The sequence below is a fragment of the Delphinus delphis genome, chromosome 4, assembly GCF_949987515.2.
Source record: "Delphinus delphis chromosome 4, mDelDel1.2, whole genome shotgun sequence".
Lineage (NCBI taxonomy): Eukaryota > Metazoa > Chordata > Mammalia > Artiodactyla > Delphinidae > Delphinus > Delphinus delphis.
Genome location: NC_082686.1, coordinates 93431653 through 93449136, shown reverse-complemented (window position 1 = coordinate 93449136; position 17484 = coordinate 93431653). Strand labels below are relative to the sequence as shown.

The following is a 17484-nucleotide window of genomic DNA, read 5'->3' as shown; positions in this document are numbered from 1 at the left end:
AACTTTGATGCGGGAAGGAATCCTCATGCTGGTAGGAGGAAGCTCAGCTTTTACTGTTGAGGAATTAAACTCCGGTATCCCTTTAGAGCTGGAGAGAGGACTTGACTTCCCGGCTTCAAATCTGATGATGTGGCCCACAGCCTTCTGTGGGCTCGCGATCAATTCATCAGATGATGAGTTTGTCAAATGACCAATTTGTTAAATTTATAAATATGCTTATCTACTAAGACAGCTTATTTTAACTCTTTAAAAAATTTGTATTAATCCTACTGATGGATTCGAAGGAGCCAGGAGGGCTCCAGGGTTCTGCAGCCTATGGTTTCTCTCTGTTCTTCAGTCTCCCCTCTGTGGGATCCACAGCCCAGATTGTGCTGTGTTGCTCACTGTTCATTTTCCCTATCTTGGCTTTTTCTAGCTTCAGGAGATAAAGTAGAATGCTATTAAAATCTCCTCATTAGGGCTTCCCTGGTGGCGCAGTGGTTGAGAGTCCGCCTGCTGAGGCAGGAGACATGGGTTCGTGCCCCGGTCCGGGAGGATCCCATGTGCCGCCGAGCGGCTGGGCCCGTGAGCCATGGCCGCTGGGCCTGCGCTTCCGAAGCCTGTGCTCCGCAGCGGGGGAGGCCGCAGCAGTGAGAGGCCCGCGTACCGCAAAAAAAAAAAAAAAAAAAAAAAAAAAAAAAAAAAAAAAATCTCCTCATTAAATACAAGTTGTTGTAAATTCTATAAACAGTTAAAAATACATTTGATCACACAGGCAAATTTGCTCACTCTCCAAAAATTGGGGAATGGATCTTAAAAATGATGAAATGTTAAAAACAAAAAAAATGGCTTTTAAAATATGAGAAAGAAATTAGTATAAATTGTTGAACTTCCAAATTAAAATTTTGGTTATGTTAATAAGAAGAAAATAGTCATAGAATATTCAAGAACAGTATAGTAATAATCATACACACAAGAAGAACATATTTATGAGAATAAATCATTCTATAACCATAGCTTTTAAAAACTGAAAATTTTCAAAAATTAACAAGATTTGCTGAATATATTCATGAGGAATATGTACATAAGAAAATGTATTCATATTAATTTGTCAGTAAGATTATTTCTTAAAATAAGGTTCTAGTAAACTTGAAATTTGGTGAATTCTGCAAATTGGTCACCTGGCCAATTGATTCTTCAGAGGATTACATTTTCCTGAATGGGACTACTTCAGCTTTCTTATGACGACACCGTGTTTGAAAAACTTGAAGTAATTGCCAACATTTAAAAGTCAAGAAATTTCTTGGAAAGCTCTGAATTATTATACTATTTCTTGAAAAATCTGCAACACTGAACCTATATTTCTATACAGTAGCATTAGCTGGACTTGAATAAGGCTACTCCCTTCAGAAGGGCCAGTGGTAGGGTGACCATATGGCCAGTGTGCTAATGATAGTCCTGGTTTATGCCTGTTTTCCTAGTATAATTCTTAAATGCACCCACTTTCACTCTCAACAGTGTTCAGTCTGAGAGAGCAATTGTACAGTCACTGTAGTTAGCTCCAGTCTTCTGTAGTTCATACAACACCCTTTTATCTTATAATTCACATACCATATGCGTGGGCTTTGTAAGCATTTGAATGTGTTATTCCTGCTCTAGTGTCTCCTGGTCTAGTTCACGTACGTAGAAACACAGAGCTAATTCTTCCTTAGTGATGGATGAAGAGGCTTTGTTGTGTTTTCTCACTTAGTGTTACCTTCTGTTTGCTTCCTCTTACACAGGGTGGTCTTAAATAAAGATTCGGTGCAGTGTCATCTGTTTTGTGCCTCGTGAATCTTCATTGTAGGAGGCATGACCCTATCACATGACTTTACTACTATGTGCACGCTCTTATATTTATTTTTCAACCAGGGTTGTACCAAGAAATTCATGTAATATCTCCTTACTGATGCAGCTAAATGGTTAGTAATCACAAACTCAGAGGCTAGCTAGCTTAATTTGTAAACCCCAAACTTGGTTTGTGCCAAGGCCTGTGCTAGTCAGTGAGCATGCAGAGATGAAAGACATGGTGCTGTTCGTATTATCAAGTTATTAGTTCCTTCATAAGGTAGTCTTGGCTTTTGTTTGTATGCCTTTTTACATCTCTGCATATTGTTTCTTGGTTTATCATCTTTCTTATGAAAGTAGGCCAGATATGTGTGTGTGTGTGTGTGTGTGTGTGTGTGTGTTGGAGGAGGGACAGATTTGAGCAAGAACATTTTATTTCAACACGTACACTTTTATAGGCACGGAAACAGAGCAATGTTAAAGAGCTAGGCTACTGGCTACTTCAGGGAAGGCCTATTTCAGGTAAGGCCTCACAGGCCTCACAGGGGGTTACAGTAATCTCAATTGAGATTTATGGTATGAAAATGTGATTTCATCAATTTAACTGGTGCTAGGTGTCTTCTCAAGGGTGACCAGCATCCCTGCAGAGCCTATATCAAAATAAAATATCCTTATTTTTATTTAGCTTCCTACCATTTATATATTCGGGCTCTTTCTTCTGGTATGATGTTTCTGAAAAGATATTGACCAATAAAATAAAAGGACCCGCCCATTGTCATGACACCTGTCGTAATCAGTCAATATGCCCATTGATTTATACCCTCTATTCAATCCCATTTCCTATAACCTCTCTGGCTGAGAATCTGGGATTTTGTGAAGCTGTCCTGGAAATGTTTTCTGGACTGTTCTCTACGAATTCCTTCCTGGGTAGAGCTGGTTAGGATGAGAAAATTTTAGATAACCCAGCTTCCAGGGACTGGTTGTAAATGCACTGTCTTGGACCAGATGGAAGATGATCTACTTCACTGGGAATCATGGTTTTAAGACTTCCTAAGTTACATGGTAATGGCATTCTTTGGTGGGTGCTTCTCAATCTCAGAAACACGACTGATTGGCTTCTCAGAGGCAATAACCTTGATATGTGGGCTTTTTCAATTAGTTTTAATATAATGTGCTTATAAGAGACCTGAACCAAACTATCTAAGTATCCAAGCAGTTGATTGATAAATATGAATGCTTAATACATTGATTTGTGTTTAGTGTTTTACACTAGAAATCAAATAGCTAAGAGAAACTAAGATATTCGTGTTCATGGTTCATAGTATTCTTTCCCTTGAGGGGAAAAGAGGATGACTGATACTCTGTATTAAGGATTATAATTGCCAAGGAAACCAAGATGGAAAACACTTGTATCTGCTTCTCTGTTGGAAAGTCCACACCAGTATAGCCAACAATTATCAGGAATTTTCTCAAGGATCATTGTCAAGTTAGTCATCAAATGATATTACACAGATACACATTGCACTTCAGGGATATACGTGTCAAGGTAAATGGATATTTAGTGCCAATATTACATGGTAAGTACTGACAAATTCCTAATTTTCAAGTTCTCATTGTTTATTCATTTGTTTTAGGAACCATAAAGAATTTTTATCACCACTTTAACTCAAGCAGTTAGCCTGATACAATTAAGTTATAGTCAGTGATCTACTGGTATCTGGCTCTCCCCCAAACTCCAAAATCCTGGGTTTGTAGCATTTGCCAATTTTCATAGTGTAAATTCTCCCAGCAATGCTAATTTCTCCTACAGTTAACAACTGGCTCTCCCAATATTCCTGAATATTTAACAGTGGGCTCTCTATAGAGTCTGTACAAGCTAACCCAGCACACTACTAGCAGTTTTAACTAGTTACAATCTAGTTCTGAAGTTGCATCTAGCTTTCTCCTATTATCTCTTGATTAGAGTCAGAAGACACATTAGTGAACCACCTCTTGAAGAAAACTATTTTACAGATAACTGTATCTGTTTATGCTGAGCTTATTAGCTTCATTTGTAGCTAGTGACCTTTACAAAGTGTGGGACAGAAGGAAGCTTACTATCATCGCTTAAATTCCCTCTCATTTGCATAGTGTATGTGGGAAGAGAATAAGCCACAGGGACAACTCAGTAGACAAAATGAAAAGTAGGACTAAAAAAAAAAAAAAAAAGAAGTCGTATGTGGGTAATGTAAGATAAAACATTCAGGAAAAGAGTATAAGGAAAAATAGAATGTAAAAATGAGATTGATAGAGACCTATTTTAACTTTTAAAAGTGGACACTGACATACAGGTAAATAGATATTGTGGCATATTGATTGTTTGACTGCAAAGTGAGAGTAGTTAGATTAATTCTGCCTTCCATATCCATCGTTTAATTGAGTTCAAGCAATTCCTAAGACCAACTTATAAAATGGAATTCATGTCAAACTCATGGTATCAATTTTGTGGAATCATTCTATTATCTATTTAAATTTCTTAAACTTCATTTTCCAAGCAAATGTTATTTGCAAATGTTCTAGAGATATTAGCCACCAGCAACCTAGGCTCCCCATTCCTATTATTGTGGCTTTCTACCTAGGAGTTATGGTTAGAGTATGTATAGAAATCACTCACACTTTCTTGATAAATTCCTGGGGTGGTAAAGTGGATGGGTAAGAAACAATAGGTACCTATACATTGAGAGATGAAGAAAATTCTTTGAGAGAATTTATCAAAGAGAAGGGGAGTCTGATATGATGATCTTGACTTAGGAATAAAAAGCGTTAGTTGTCACAGGTGCAAAGGAATTTTGAGTGTAGCATTGAGGCTGTTGCACAAATCTTGCAATTCTTTGCCGTAAGTCTAGGTTCTGGGGAGGAGAATATCAGGAGCTTCTTCACCAGGTTTTTATGAAACATATTGTGGGTCCAAGAGACAACACTATAGGACACCTCTAACAACCTTTGGTGTTATAACTGATGCCGTCTTCTCTAGAAATGGGCAACTGGTATCCTTTTCATGTGGGTTGGATTTTATTTCCAGAACTCAAGAAAGAGATAGCCACAAAATTGTGTCCTTACAACCAGGATCAGGAATGTACTTGAGAGCAAGAGGTCAAGTTCATTTCTAATCTTCCCTGGAAGTTTTCCCATCATTATCAGTGACCTCATGGCTGGAAAGTTTGAATTTTACTAAGAGCTATGAACACAGAGTGGCTTTAATTAAAGAAAAAGATAGTCAATAATTGTTGGTTTGACGTTTATAAGACAATAATTCTGGTAAAATCATATTCCATGTGAGAACTGGAAAGTTCTATTACGCTATTACCAGAAGCTGAGAATAAAATTAGTTTAACTCGAAATTAGTCTTCACAAAAGTTGTAACAAACATACCGGGCAGCTTCTGAATATCTCTCCAGACATCTAAACACTGTTGCCTGACGAAGATGATTTCGGAAATAGGCTGGGTTTAAAACAATGCTCCTGAAAAGATAAAAGAAATGCAAATGTTATTAAGCTTTTAGAAGTCAATTACCAGAAGTGTATAGGAATGAAATAACATTCATTCAATTTTACATACTATATATGTTAAAAGATACTAGTAAATGGATCATTTTTCTTCCTGTAATTGTCAGTTAAGACAAATAAACAAGCATTATTGAAAAATTAAGTTTGCATGATAAAAGCAATTATATTTATAACACAGGCTAACTTTTATAGATATAACAATGGCAACAAATTTGAATCCACTTATATTACATATAAGACATGGTGTTATTTTGTTTGTTATATATTAATAAATCAGGCAAAGATCACAGGTAGACATATTTATGGTATGTCTACCTATAATGAAGGGGGAGATTGTTAGCTGCTGAATTTCAGTTAAAAGAAAGGAACTGAAATTTGGATGACATGTTTGCTTGCACTCCACATTGGGTTCTGTGTCTTCCCCCAGCTGGACAATGTAGTGGAATGGAAGGAGCCCTGTACCATTGGCTAAGGAATCTGGTCCTGAACTTGCCACTTTTGGTAAGACCCTTGTTCACTTTGGGTTTCCATTTTCTTTTATTGAAATTACAAGGCTTGACTTTTGGATAAGATTATCTATCCTTGCTTGCTGATTTTTTCATTATCTCAGAGTTCTGCAGTCTCTGTTCCAGCTCAGATGAGATGATGATCACTCCATAGCTGCCCTCTTCCTCCAGAGATAAACTGGCAGCCATTCCTCTTCCTTGCTTCACTGAGAACCCGGCACTGTTCAAGGCATTTGATATAATGAGGTGAACTAGACAGATATAGACCATGATTCATCCCCGAATGAGGAGACAGCCATTTGTTAAATTTTAAGGTGTAGCTTATATCATAATAGAGTGTTGTGTTATTGATGTAAGATACAAATGTTGCAGAACCAACACAGGATTATTAAGCAATCTTTTTGTGAGCCTGTTTTTACAAGTTGCTGAGAATCACTTGGAATTAGTTCATTATGGAAGTAAGTGGTTCTTAATCTTTTCTGGGGAGGTTCACAGAGCTTTTTGAGAATTGGATGAAAGCTATGGATCTCTGTCCAGAAAAATGCACATAAACATGGTTGCCCAAATTTAGGTAATTCATGTGACCCCTTAAGGCTATTCATGAACTCCAGACTAAAAAAAATCCAGACAAGAATAATTCCATTCCCAGAAACATTGCTTATAGAAAGAATAAAGTAAAAAAAGAAGCATCTATCTGACGTACATAGAATCACAGAATTATATGACGATGAGATGGATTGACTGAATAATTCAGCTCACTTTAAACACAAGTGAACAGAATCCAGAGAGGCTAAGGGACCTCTCTAAAATCATAAAGTAGTTAGTTGCAACGCTGCTTCAAGTTGATTATTATGTTTCCCATCTCTAGCTACAGCACTTCATATTTTACCTTACTCCTTCTCTATGATTTCTGAATTAGCGGGGCCGGAGTTAGTAAAGTTTCACTGCATTCTATGCTTAGTAGTTTGTACAAATGAATACATTAATCTCCCAAGAACACAGACCATTTGCTTTGTTGATTAAAATATTGGAAATTTAAAGCCTATTACATAAGTTTATTCCACATCCATACTGAACCATTAATATCCACTACTAATACTTTATATTAATTCAGGAAAAAGTACATTTATAAAGCATGTTTGTGTATTTTATCTGTGTAAAAGTAATCTTGTAAAATTAGATCAGAGTGAAAAGAACAGTGCTCTGTCTAGGGGCCTGGGTCTTCCGACTCTGACCAGAACTTTTTCTTCCACATTGTAGCTAATTCTTTCCTTTTACTTTGTAATCTTTATTCACTTATGCATTTTTAGCAAATGTCTGCAAATGTGATGAGACAAAATCCTTACTGAATGACCATTTCTTGTCTTTGACATCTCTTTGCCCATGATGTGGTATTTTGGTTTTGCTATGCTATTCTCCAAAGAATCTCGCTTTGCCGGACGTATTCTTTTGATAAAAATGGATTAGGCTGAAGAAAAGGATGGGGTGTGTTGGGCAGGAGGAGTGTGAGAGAAGGGTTTAATACAGTAGAGGGAGGAGGGAGAGGAGGAATGATCAGAGTGGCCTTGGTGGAGCAGGAGATTTTTGTGGGTAGTGAGGGTTGATGAGATAAACACTGTTTCAGTGTAATTTTTAAAAAGAATAGATTTTTTAAAAATTGCTTGTAATTACAAGCCCTTTCTTTGGTGCTGAAGAAATACATTAGAGAACATGAGTTTAGAAATCACTATTGCTAAACTAGACTACGCTCTCTTAAACCATACCACCACCCCATACTAAGCCACATAAATCACAGCTTCAGAAGAGGGACCAAAAAGACCAGGACCCAGTCTGCCCTGACAGGTGGAGGTCTACCTATAAAAGGAAGTTTAGAAATTTGAGATGAGATATTATATTTGGCAGTTTATTACTTTTGGTTGCCTTATAATTATTGCAGCATTCACTGTGTGCTTATAATATGCCCAGTTAGATATTTGGCATGAAAATGCTAGTGCTGATTGTAAAGCCTAGTTTTTATCCTTTTATTGTTTTATTCAATGCTTTCTAAAAATGACATACCCTTTTTTTTTTTTTTTTTTTTTTTTTTTTTTTTTTTTTTTGCGGTACGCGGGCCTCTCACTGTTGTGGCCTCTCCTGTTGTGGAGTACAGGCTCCGGACGCGCAGGCTCAGCGGCCATGGCTCACGGGCCCAGCCGCTCCGCGGCATGTGGGATCTTCCCGGACCGGGGCACGAACCCATGTCCCCTGCATTGGCAGGTGGACTCTCAACCACTGTGCCACCAGGGAAGCCCCATACCCTTTTTTTAAAAAATTTAATTTTATTTATTTTTTATACAGGAGGTTCTTATTAGTTATCTGTTTTATACATGTTACTGTATATATGTCAATCCCAATCTCCCAGTTCATCCCACCGCCCCCCCTCCCCCCCAACCACTTTCCCCCCTTGGTGTCCATACGTTTGTTCTCTACATCTGTGTCTCAATTTCTGCCTTGCAAACTGGTTCATCTGTACCATTTTCCTAGATTCCACATATTTGTGTTAATATACGATATTTGTTTTTCTCTTTCTGACTTACTTCACTCTGTATGACAGTCTCTAGGTCTATCCACGTCTCTACAAATGACCCAATTTCGTTCCTTTTTATGGCTGAGTAATATTCCACTGTATATATGTACCACACCTTCTTTTTCCATTCATCTGTCGATGGGCATTTAGGTTGCTTCCATGACCTGGCTATTGTACATAGAGCTGAAATGGACATGGTGGTACATGACTCTTTTTGAGTTACGGTTTTCTCCAGATATATGCCCAGTAGTGGGATTGCTGGATCATATGGTAATTCTATTTTTAGTTTTTTAAGGAACCTCCATACTGTGCTCCATAGTGGCTGTATCCATTCACATTCTCACCAACAGTGCAAGAGGGTTCACTTTTTTCCATAGCCTCTCCAGCATTTATTGTTTGTAGATCTTTTGATGATGGCTATTCTGACCGGTGTGAGGTGATACCACATTGTAGTTTTGATTTGCATTTCTCTAATAACTAGTGATGTTGAGCAGCTTTTCATGTGCCTCTTGGCCATCTGTATGTCTTCTTCGGTGAAATGTCTATTTAGGTCTTCTGCCCATTTTTTAATTGAATTGTTTGTTTTTTTGGTATTGAGCTCCATGAGCTGTTTGTATATTTTGGAGATTAATCCTTTGTCTGTTATCTCATTTGAACATATTTTCTTGCATTTTGAGGGTTGTCTTTTGGTCTTGTTTATGGTTTCCTTTGTTGTGCAAAAGCTTTTAAGTTTCATTAGGTTCCATTTGTTTATTTTTGTTTTTATTTCATTACTCTGAGAGGTGGGTCAAAAAAAATCCTGCTGTGATTTATGTCAAAGAGTGTTCTTCCTATGTTTTCCTCTAAGAGTTTTATAGTGTCCGGTCTTACATTTAGGTCTCAAATCCATTTTGAGTTTATTTTTGTGTATGGTGTTAAGGAGTGTTCTAATTTCATTCTTTAACATGTAACAGTCCAGTTTTCCCAGCACCACTTATTGAAGAGACTGTCTTTTCTCCAGCCTATATTCTTGCCTGCTTTGTCATAGATTAGTTGACCATAGGTGTATGGATTTACCTCTGGGCTTTCTATGCTGTTCCATTGATCTGTATTTCTGTTTTTGTGCCAGTACCATATTGTCTTGATTACTGTAGCTTTGTAGTATAGTCTGAAGCCAGGCAGTCTGATTCCTCCAGCTCCGTTTTTTTCCCTCAACATTGCTTTGGCTATTCGGGATCTTTTGTGTCTCCATACAAATTTTAAGATTTTTTGTTCTAGTTCTGTAAAAAATGCCATTGGTAATTTGATAGGGATTGCATTGAATCTGTAGATTGCTTTGGGTAGTATAATCATTTTCACAATATTGATTCTTCTAATCCCAGAACATGGTATATCTCTCCATCTGTTTGTGTCATCGTTGATTTCTTTCATCAGTGTCTTACAGTGTTCTGAGTACAGGTCTTTTACCTCCTTAGGTAGGTTTATTCCTAGGTATTTTATTCTTTTTGTTGCAATGGTGAATGGGATTGTTTCCTTAATTTCTATTTCTGATCTTTCATTGTTAGTGTACAGGAATGCAAGAGATTTCTGTGCATTAATTTTGTATCCTGCAACTTTACCAAATTCATTGATTAGCTCTAGTAGTTTTCTGATGGCATCTTTAGGATTTTCTATGTATAGTATCATGTCATCTGCAAACAGTGACAGCTTTACTTCTTCTTTTCCAATTTTGATTCCTTTTATTTCTTTTTCTTCTCCGATGGCCATGGCTAGGAATTCCAAAACTATGTTGAATAATAGTGGCAAGAGTGGACATCCTTGTCTTGTTCCTTATCTTAGAGGAAATGCTTTCAGTTTTTCACCATTGAGAATGATGTTTGCTGTGGGTTTGTCATATATGGCCTTTATTTTGTTGAGGTAGGTTCCCTCTATGCTCACTTTCTGGAGAGTTTTTATCATAAGTGGGTGTTGAATTTTGTCAAAAGCTTTTTCTGCATCTATTGAGATGATCATATGTTTTTTCTTCTTCAGTTTGTTAATATGGTGTAGTACATTGATTGATTTGTGTGTATTGAAGAATCCATGCATCCCTGGGATAAATCCCACTTGACCATGGTGTATGAACCTATTAATGTATTGTTGGATTCTGTTTGCTAGTATTTTGTTGAGGATTTTTGCATCTATATTCATCAGTGATATTGGTCTGCACTTTTCATTTTTTGTAGTATGTTTGTCTGGTTTTGTTATCAGGGTGATGGTGGCCTTGTAGAATGAGTTTGGGAGTGTTCCTTCCTTTGTAATTTTTTGGAAGAGTTTGAGAAGGATGGGTGTTAGCATTTCTCTAAATGTTTGATAGAATTCACCTGTGAAGCCATCTGGACCAGGACTTTTGTTTGTTGGGAGATTTTTAATCACAGTTTCAATTTCATTGCTTGTGATTGGTCTATTCATATTTTCCATTTCTTCCTGTTTCAGTCTTAGAAGGTTATACCTTTCTAAGAATTTGTCCATTTCTTCCAGGTTGTCCATTTTATTGGCATAGAATTGCTGTAGTAGTTTCTTAGGATGCTTTGTATTTCTGTGGTGTCCATTGTAACTTCTCCTTTTTAATTTCTAATTTTACTGGTTTGAGTCCTCTCCCTCTTTTTCTTGATGAGTCTGGCTAAAAAGGTTGATCAATTTTGTTTATCTTCTCAAAGAACCAGCTTTTAGTTGTATTCATCTTTACTGTTTTCTTTGTTTCTATTTCATTTATTTATGCTGTGACCTTTATGATTTCTTTCCTTCTACTAACTTTGGGTTTTGTTTGTTCTTCTTTTTCTAGTTGCTTCAGGTGTAAGGTTAGATTGTTTATTTGAGATTTTTTCTTGTTTCTTGAGGTAGGATTGTGTTGCTATAAACTTCCCTCTTAGAACTGCTTTTGCTGCGTCCCATGGGTTTTGGATCGTCGTGTTTTCACTGTCATTTGTCTCTGGCATTTTTTGATATCCTCTTTGATTCCTTCAGTGATCTCTTGGTTATTTAGTAAGGTATTGTTTAGCCTCCATGTGTATTTGTTTTTTACATTTTTTTCCTCTATAATTGATTTCTAATCTCATAGTGTTGTGGTTGGAAAAGATGCGTGATATGGTTTCAATTTTCTTATATTTACCGAGACTTGATTTGAGACCCAAGATCTGATCTGTTCTGGAGAATGTTTTTTGTGCACTTGAGAACAAAGTGTAATCTGTTATTTTGGGGTAGAATGTCCTATAAATATCAATTAAATCTTTCTGGTCTGTTGTGTCATTTAAAGCTATTGTTTCCTGTATGACACTCTGCATTATTAATTTTCTGTCTGTATGATCTGTCCATTGGTGTAAGTGAGGTGTTAAAGTCCCCCACTATTATTATTATTTTTCGCAGTACGCGGGCCTCTCACTGTTGTGGCCTCTCCTGTTGCGGAGCACAGGCTCCGGACGCGCAGGCTCAGTGGCCATGGCTCACGGGCCCAGCCGCTCCGCGGCATGTGGGATCTTCCCGGACCGGGACATGAACCTGTGTCCCCTGCATCGGCAGGCGGACTCTCAACCACTGCGCCACCAGGGAAGCGCCCCCCCCCGCCACTATTATTGTGTTACTGTCGATTCCCTCTTTATAGGTGTTAGCATTTGCCTTATGTATTGAGGTGCTCCTATGTTAGGTGCATATATATTTATAATTGTTATATCTTCTTCTTGGATTGATCCCTTGATAATTATGTAGTGTCCCTCTTAGTCTCTTGTAATTGTCCTTATTTTAAAGTTTCTTTTATCTGATATGAGTATGGCTACTCCGGCTTTCTTTTGATTTCCATTTGCATGGAATATCTTTTTCCATCCCCCCACTTTCAGTCTGTTATGTGTCCCTAGGTCTGAAATCGGTCTCTTGTAGACAGCATATATATCAGTCTTGTTTTTGTATCCATTCAGCGACCCTGCGTCTTTTTGTTGAAGCATTTAATCCATTTACATTTAAGGTAATTATCAATATCTGTGTTCCTATTACCATTTTCATAATTGTTTTGGTTTTTTTTTTTTTTGTAAGTCCTTTTCTTCTCTTGTGTTTCCCACTTAGAGAAGTTCCTTAAGCATTTGTTGTAGAGCTGGTTTGTTGGTGCTGAATTCTCTTACCTTTTGCTTGTCTGTAAAGTTTTGATTTCTCCGAAGGCTCTGAATGAGATCCTTGCCAGTAGAGTAATCTTGGTTGTAGGTTCTTCACTTTCATCACTTTAAATATATCATGCCACTCCGTTCTGGCTTGTAGAGTTTCTGCTGAGAAATCAGCTGTTAACCTTATGGGAATTCCCTTGTATGTTATTTGTCATTTTTCCCTTGCTGCTTTCAATATTTTTTCTTTGTCTGTAATTTTTGTCAATTTGATTACTATGTGTCTCAATGTGTTTCTCCTTGAGTTTATCCCGCCTGGGACTCTCTGCGCTTCTTGGACTTGGGTGGTTATTTCCTTTCCTATGTTAGGGAAGTTTCCGACTATAATCTCTTGAAATATTTTCTCGGGTCCTTTGTCTCTCTCTTCTCCTTCTGGGACCTCTATAATGGGAATGCTGGTGTGTTTAATGTTGTCCCAGAGGTCTCTTAGACTGTCTTCATTTCTTTTCATTCTTTTTTCTTTATTCTGTTCCATGGCAGTGAATTCCCCCATTCTGTCTTTCAGCACACTTATCCGTTCTTCTGCCTCAGTTATTCTGCTATTGATTCCTTCTAGTGTATTTTTCATTTCATTTATTGTATTGTTCATCTCTGTTTATTTGTTATTTAATTCTTCTTGGTGTTTGTTCTTTAATTCTTCTTGGTCTTTGTTAAACCTCCTTGCACCTCCTTGATCTTTGCCTCCATTATGTTTCCAAGGTCCTGGATCATCTTCACTATCATTATTCTGCATTCTTTTTCTGGAAGGTTGCCTAGCTCCATTTCATTTACTTATTTTTCTGGGGTTTTATCTTGTTCCTTCATGTGGTACATAGCTCTCTGCCTTTTCATTTTGTCTGTCTTTCTGTGAATGTGGTTTTCATTCCACAGGCTGCAACATTGTAGTTCTTCTTGCTTCTGCTCTTTAATTCTTGTCAATTTTCTCTGGAACGGAAAGAACTGCCTAATGATCTCTTTGTGAAAAAATTGATCTAATATGGCATATTTATTCTTTGATGAACTTTATAATCTTCATTTTTTAAAGTTGCAACCCCCCCCCCCCACATTTAGTGGTTTTCATTGGTGTTAAAGGCATTAAACAATTTTAGGAAGAACACACATTTTTATACTACTGTCTTCCAATCCAGGAACCTGACATTCTCTTTATTCAAATATTCTTTTATGTCTTCCAGTAATATTTTAACCTTCCTTTACCTTTTTTAAAATAGAGGTTTTATGTAAAATAGATAGCTAGTGGGAAGTAGCCGCATAGCACAGGGAGATCAGCTTGGTGGTTTGTGACCGCCTGGAGGGGTGGGAGGGAGGGAGACGCAAGAGGGAAGAGATATGGGAACGTATGTATATGTATGACTGATTCACTTTGTTATAAAGCAGAAACCAACATGCCATTGTAAAGCAGTTATACTCCAATAAAGATGTTAAAAAAGAGAAGTTTTATAAATTTCTTATTAATTCTAAAGTTTAAAAATTATCGATGGGAATTATACCGATAATATTCGTGTGTGTGTGTGAGTGTGCACTCACGCACCTGGGAGCTCACTAGAACTCTAAAGTCTTGACCCCTAAACCGACTGAATCTGCATTTTAACAAGACCCTCAGGCGATTTGATTGCACAGTAAAGTTTGAGAAGCACCATATGTATGTCTGATGAGAATGGGATTTTTTCTATTATACTTCCTAACTTCTTATTGCTAGCATTTAGATATGTATTTTAACATTACTTAGTTTTGTATCTCTGTTTTTTAATATTGCAGTAATTTAGTTTTATTCACATCATCTGCAAATAATGAAGTTTGGTACTGCTTTTCAATATTTACATTTTTTTTCCTTCTCTTACTGCGTAGGCTAAAATTTTTTTAAAAGGAATTTAAATAAGTGAGGTGATCTAGGGATGCTTTAGTACTTCACTGATAATTATGATTATGAATTAATTTGAGAAAAAGTATTATTTTCCAATTATCAGAAATAAATGCTTAATTTTTTTTCAAATATCCTCTGGATCTATCAACATGATTGTGTCCTTTGTCCTTTTCTTTTATAGGGATGACTTGGATTAATTACTTATTCAAAAAAAGCATTCAATTGATAAACAGAATGTTAAAGTCAAGGATTAAGATAGATACCTTTACTTCACTCAGATTCCTTGGGAGATCTTTCTAGACCTAAGTTTTAATGGTGCTTATTACCATTTCAAAATTCAGTTTGTTTTTAAAGGCAATATTGATTTCATGTTCTTTTTTTACATCTTTACATTTATCCTCTAATTTTTAGAAAATTAACTTCTTATTTTAATGTACTTTTATTTAAGTCAATTTTATTGAGGTATAATCTACATATAGTAGTATTCACCTTTTTAAAGTGTACAGTTTGATGCATTTTGACAAGGTTATAACCATCACCACAATAAAGTTATAGACTTTTCCCAACCACATCCAAAAGTGGCAATGGAGGCAGGAGAATTTCATACCTGTTGCCCCAGAGACAGATGTGTTTTGCTTCTACATCTCAATCAGACGCCTGAAATCTGTGAGTGAGAACATTAGTTATCACTACTTCAGGGGCTTAAGGCTTTAGTCTTTTTATGAGATTAGGGATCAGGGAAGCAATTTCTTATTTAGGCCAAGATTCCTAAATTCAGTTTCCTTTACCTTGCTTAGCCATTAGCAAAGTAAACTAGCAGCGACTCATTCTCCTGAATGACATTCTTCTTAATATATTAGTGAAATGCTGACATATTCTTTTAGAAATAGTTGGTAGACCTAGAGAATGCCAGGGATATGAAACATTTTTACTTCGCCAAAGCATGATATCCTTGTGGATAAGATGGTGATATTTATGCTGGATAATGGCGTAATTCAATAGATTATAACTTGTTGAACAACTGATCAGTACTGTTGAAGTATAGTCTAGATTATTATGCAAGTTTAATGGCTTGTCTTTAGCCCTTTTTGTGGATAATATTTCCATTAGTGACTAAGAGTAAGAGATTGAAAGGATGCCTATAAATGTTTTAGATGGCATAAATTTTACCTAACAAAGAATAATATCATTAATAACAGAAGCAAAATTCAAAATGATATGGGCAGGTTAAAAATCTTATGTTATGGATTCTAAAAATCAGTTTTACAAATATAATCATGGCTTGAGTGTGGCCATGTGGAAAAAGTCTGAATATTTTAACTAATCACAAGCTAAACATGATAGGACAATATGACAGAGCTACAAAAACTGTACATAAAATTTATGTTAAATGAATCAAAGGCATTCTGTTCAAATGATAAATGATATTTCCACTGAATTCTGCTTTAGCTATATAGACACATCTGTGGGAATCACAACCGTTTTGGGTTGTGTCTAGAGTGTCCAGTGGATCTGAGAACATAGTGTGTGAAGAATATAGAATGAAATTGATATGTTTAGAGAGTAAAGTAAGATTAGTGGAGACTAAGCAAGTACTTTCGGATACAAAGGCCTGCCATGTGGAAAATAGAATAATTATTCTATGTAAAAACAGATGAGATCTGGCAAAACCCAGTATTATAGAGATACAGATAGTTCAATTCGAGATAAGGAGGGACTTAACAACCAGTGATGCAGTAGGCTTTGAGAAGAGTTTCTTTTTACTGGAATCACTGAAGTGATATTTAGAATGCCATCTGTCAGGATGTGTAGAAGAAATTCTGACTGAGTGGGAGATTAGGCTAAATGACTTTCAAGGATATTCACAAGAAATCTCTTAGAATACATCGTTGATCACTGTGAGGGGTCTGAGTTTCCCCCCACTTTCAGGCTCACAAGTTAACATGACATAGTGTCATGGGTACTTGTAGAAGACCTGAACCTCCAAGGCTAGAGACAAAGGACAGTTTCTTACTCATAGCAACAGCAGTAGCCAATGTATCAGTCTTTTGTTGTACTGGTTCCTTGAGCTGAAATTCCCAGATAGCAATGCAAAGAAATCCAGGTGCAGCCTTCATATTTCAGTAGGTTGCATTATAGGAGAGGAATCCTGAGCTTAGAGAATACAGATGTTTTATAATGGATTGTAAGCATGCCTGTTTATAGGTCTAGAGGGAGACACTATCTTCATCTTTCAAGCCTATAAGCAGACTTGCCTTTTCTTCCAAAGTTGTTTATCACACAGTCATCTTTGAAACGATAGTTCAGAGCAAAGGCCAGTCAATGCCTTGTTTACAACCCAAGGAGAATTGTCTCCCCACATAGATAATTTTTGTTCAGATAGGCAAGCAGTGTTTGTTACATTCATACCATTAACAAATAAAAAAAGAGTTCATAACAAGGTCCAAAAAATTAAAATATTGTAGAAAAATCTCAGAATACCTAATATTGAAGAACAAGTGATTATTTTATTATTTATTTATGTTCTGTTTTAGGTAGATTTTAAGGCAGCTTATAGAATATTTATGAAGTTAAGTCAAAATAAATGTGCATTTAAAGAATGGATAAGATGGTAAATTTTACATTACATGTGTTTCATCACAATTAAAAATAAAAAAATAACTGAATGAGGAAAGCAAGATTAAATGTAGGGAAGTTAAGCTGATACCTAGATGACGTTAGTACATAAAAGACGTGTCACAAGATTCTAAGAGTTTGGTTGACATGGGCTACATGTTTTCTTCTAGGTTTGCTGGTAGCTAATGGAAAGAAGGGCATAGAGTTTGTTTTAAATAAGCCAGTTGCTCAATTCAAATATTTTTTGTAGCACAACAGGAAAGATCACCTTATCCAAAGATGTCCTATAATGTAACAATCTGTGTCCTAAGTAACAGATTTACAGAAAGATCAAGCAATTGTTCCATGTGGTTGCTTCTTAGAACTTCTTTCCCCATGGACTGTTGGTATAATACCAAATCTCAATCTAGTAACCAG

The 17484-nt window shown here is 36.5% G+C and overlaps 1 protein-coding gene across 1 annotated transcript in view; it reads right to left on the bottom strand.

The window, feature by feature from the left end:
- Positions 1 to 17484, bottom strand: part of SPATA16 (spermatogenesis associated 16) — a 223503-nt gene that overhangs the window by 119927 nt on the left and 86092 nt on the right. Inside the window, exon 3 of the mRNA XM_060010153.1 lies at positions 5218 to 5307. Coding sequence (XP_059866136.1) covers positions 5218 to 5307 — 90 coding nt within the window. The remainder of the gene's footprint in view (positions 1 to 5217; positions 5308 to 17484) is intronic.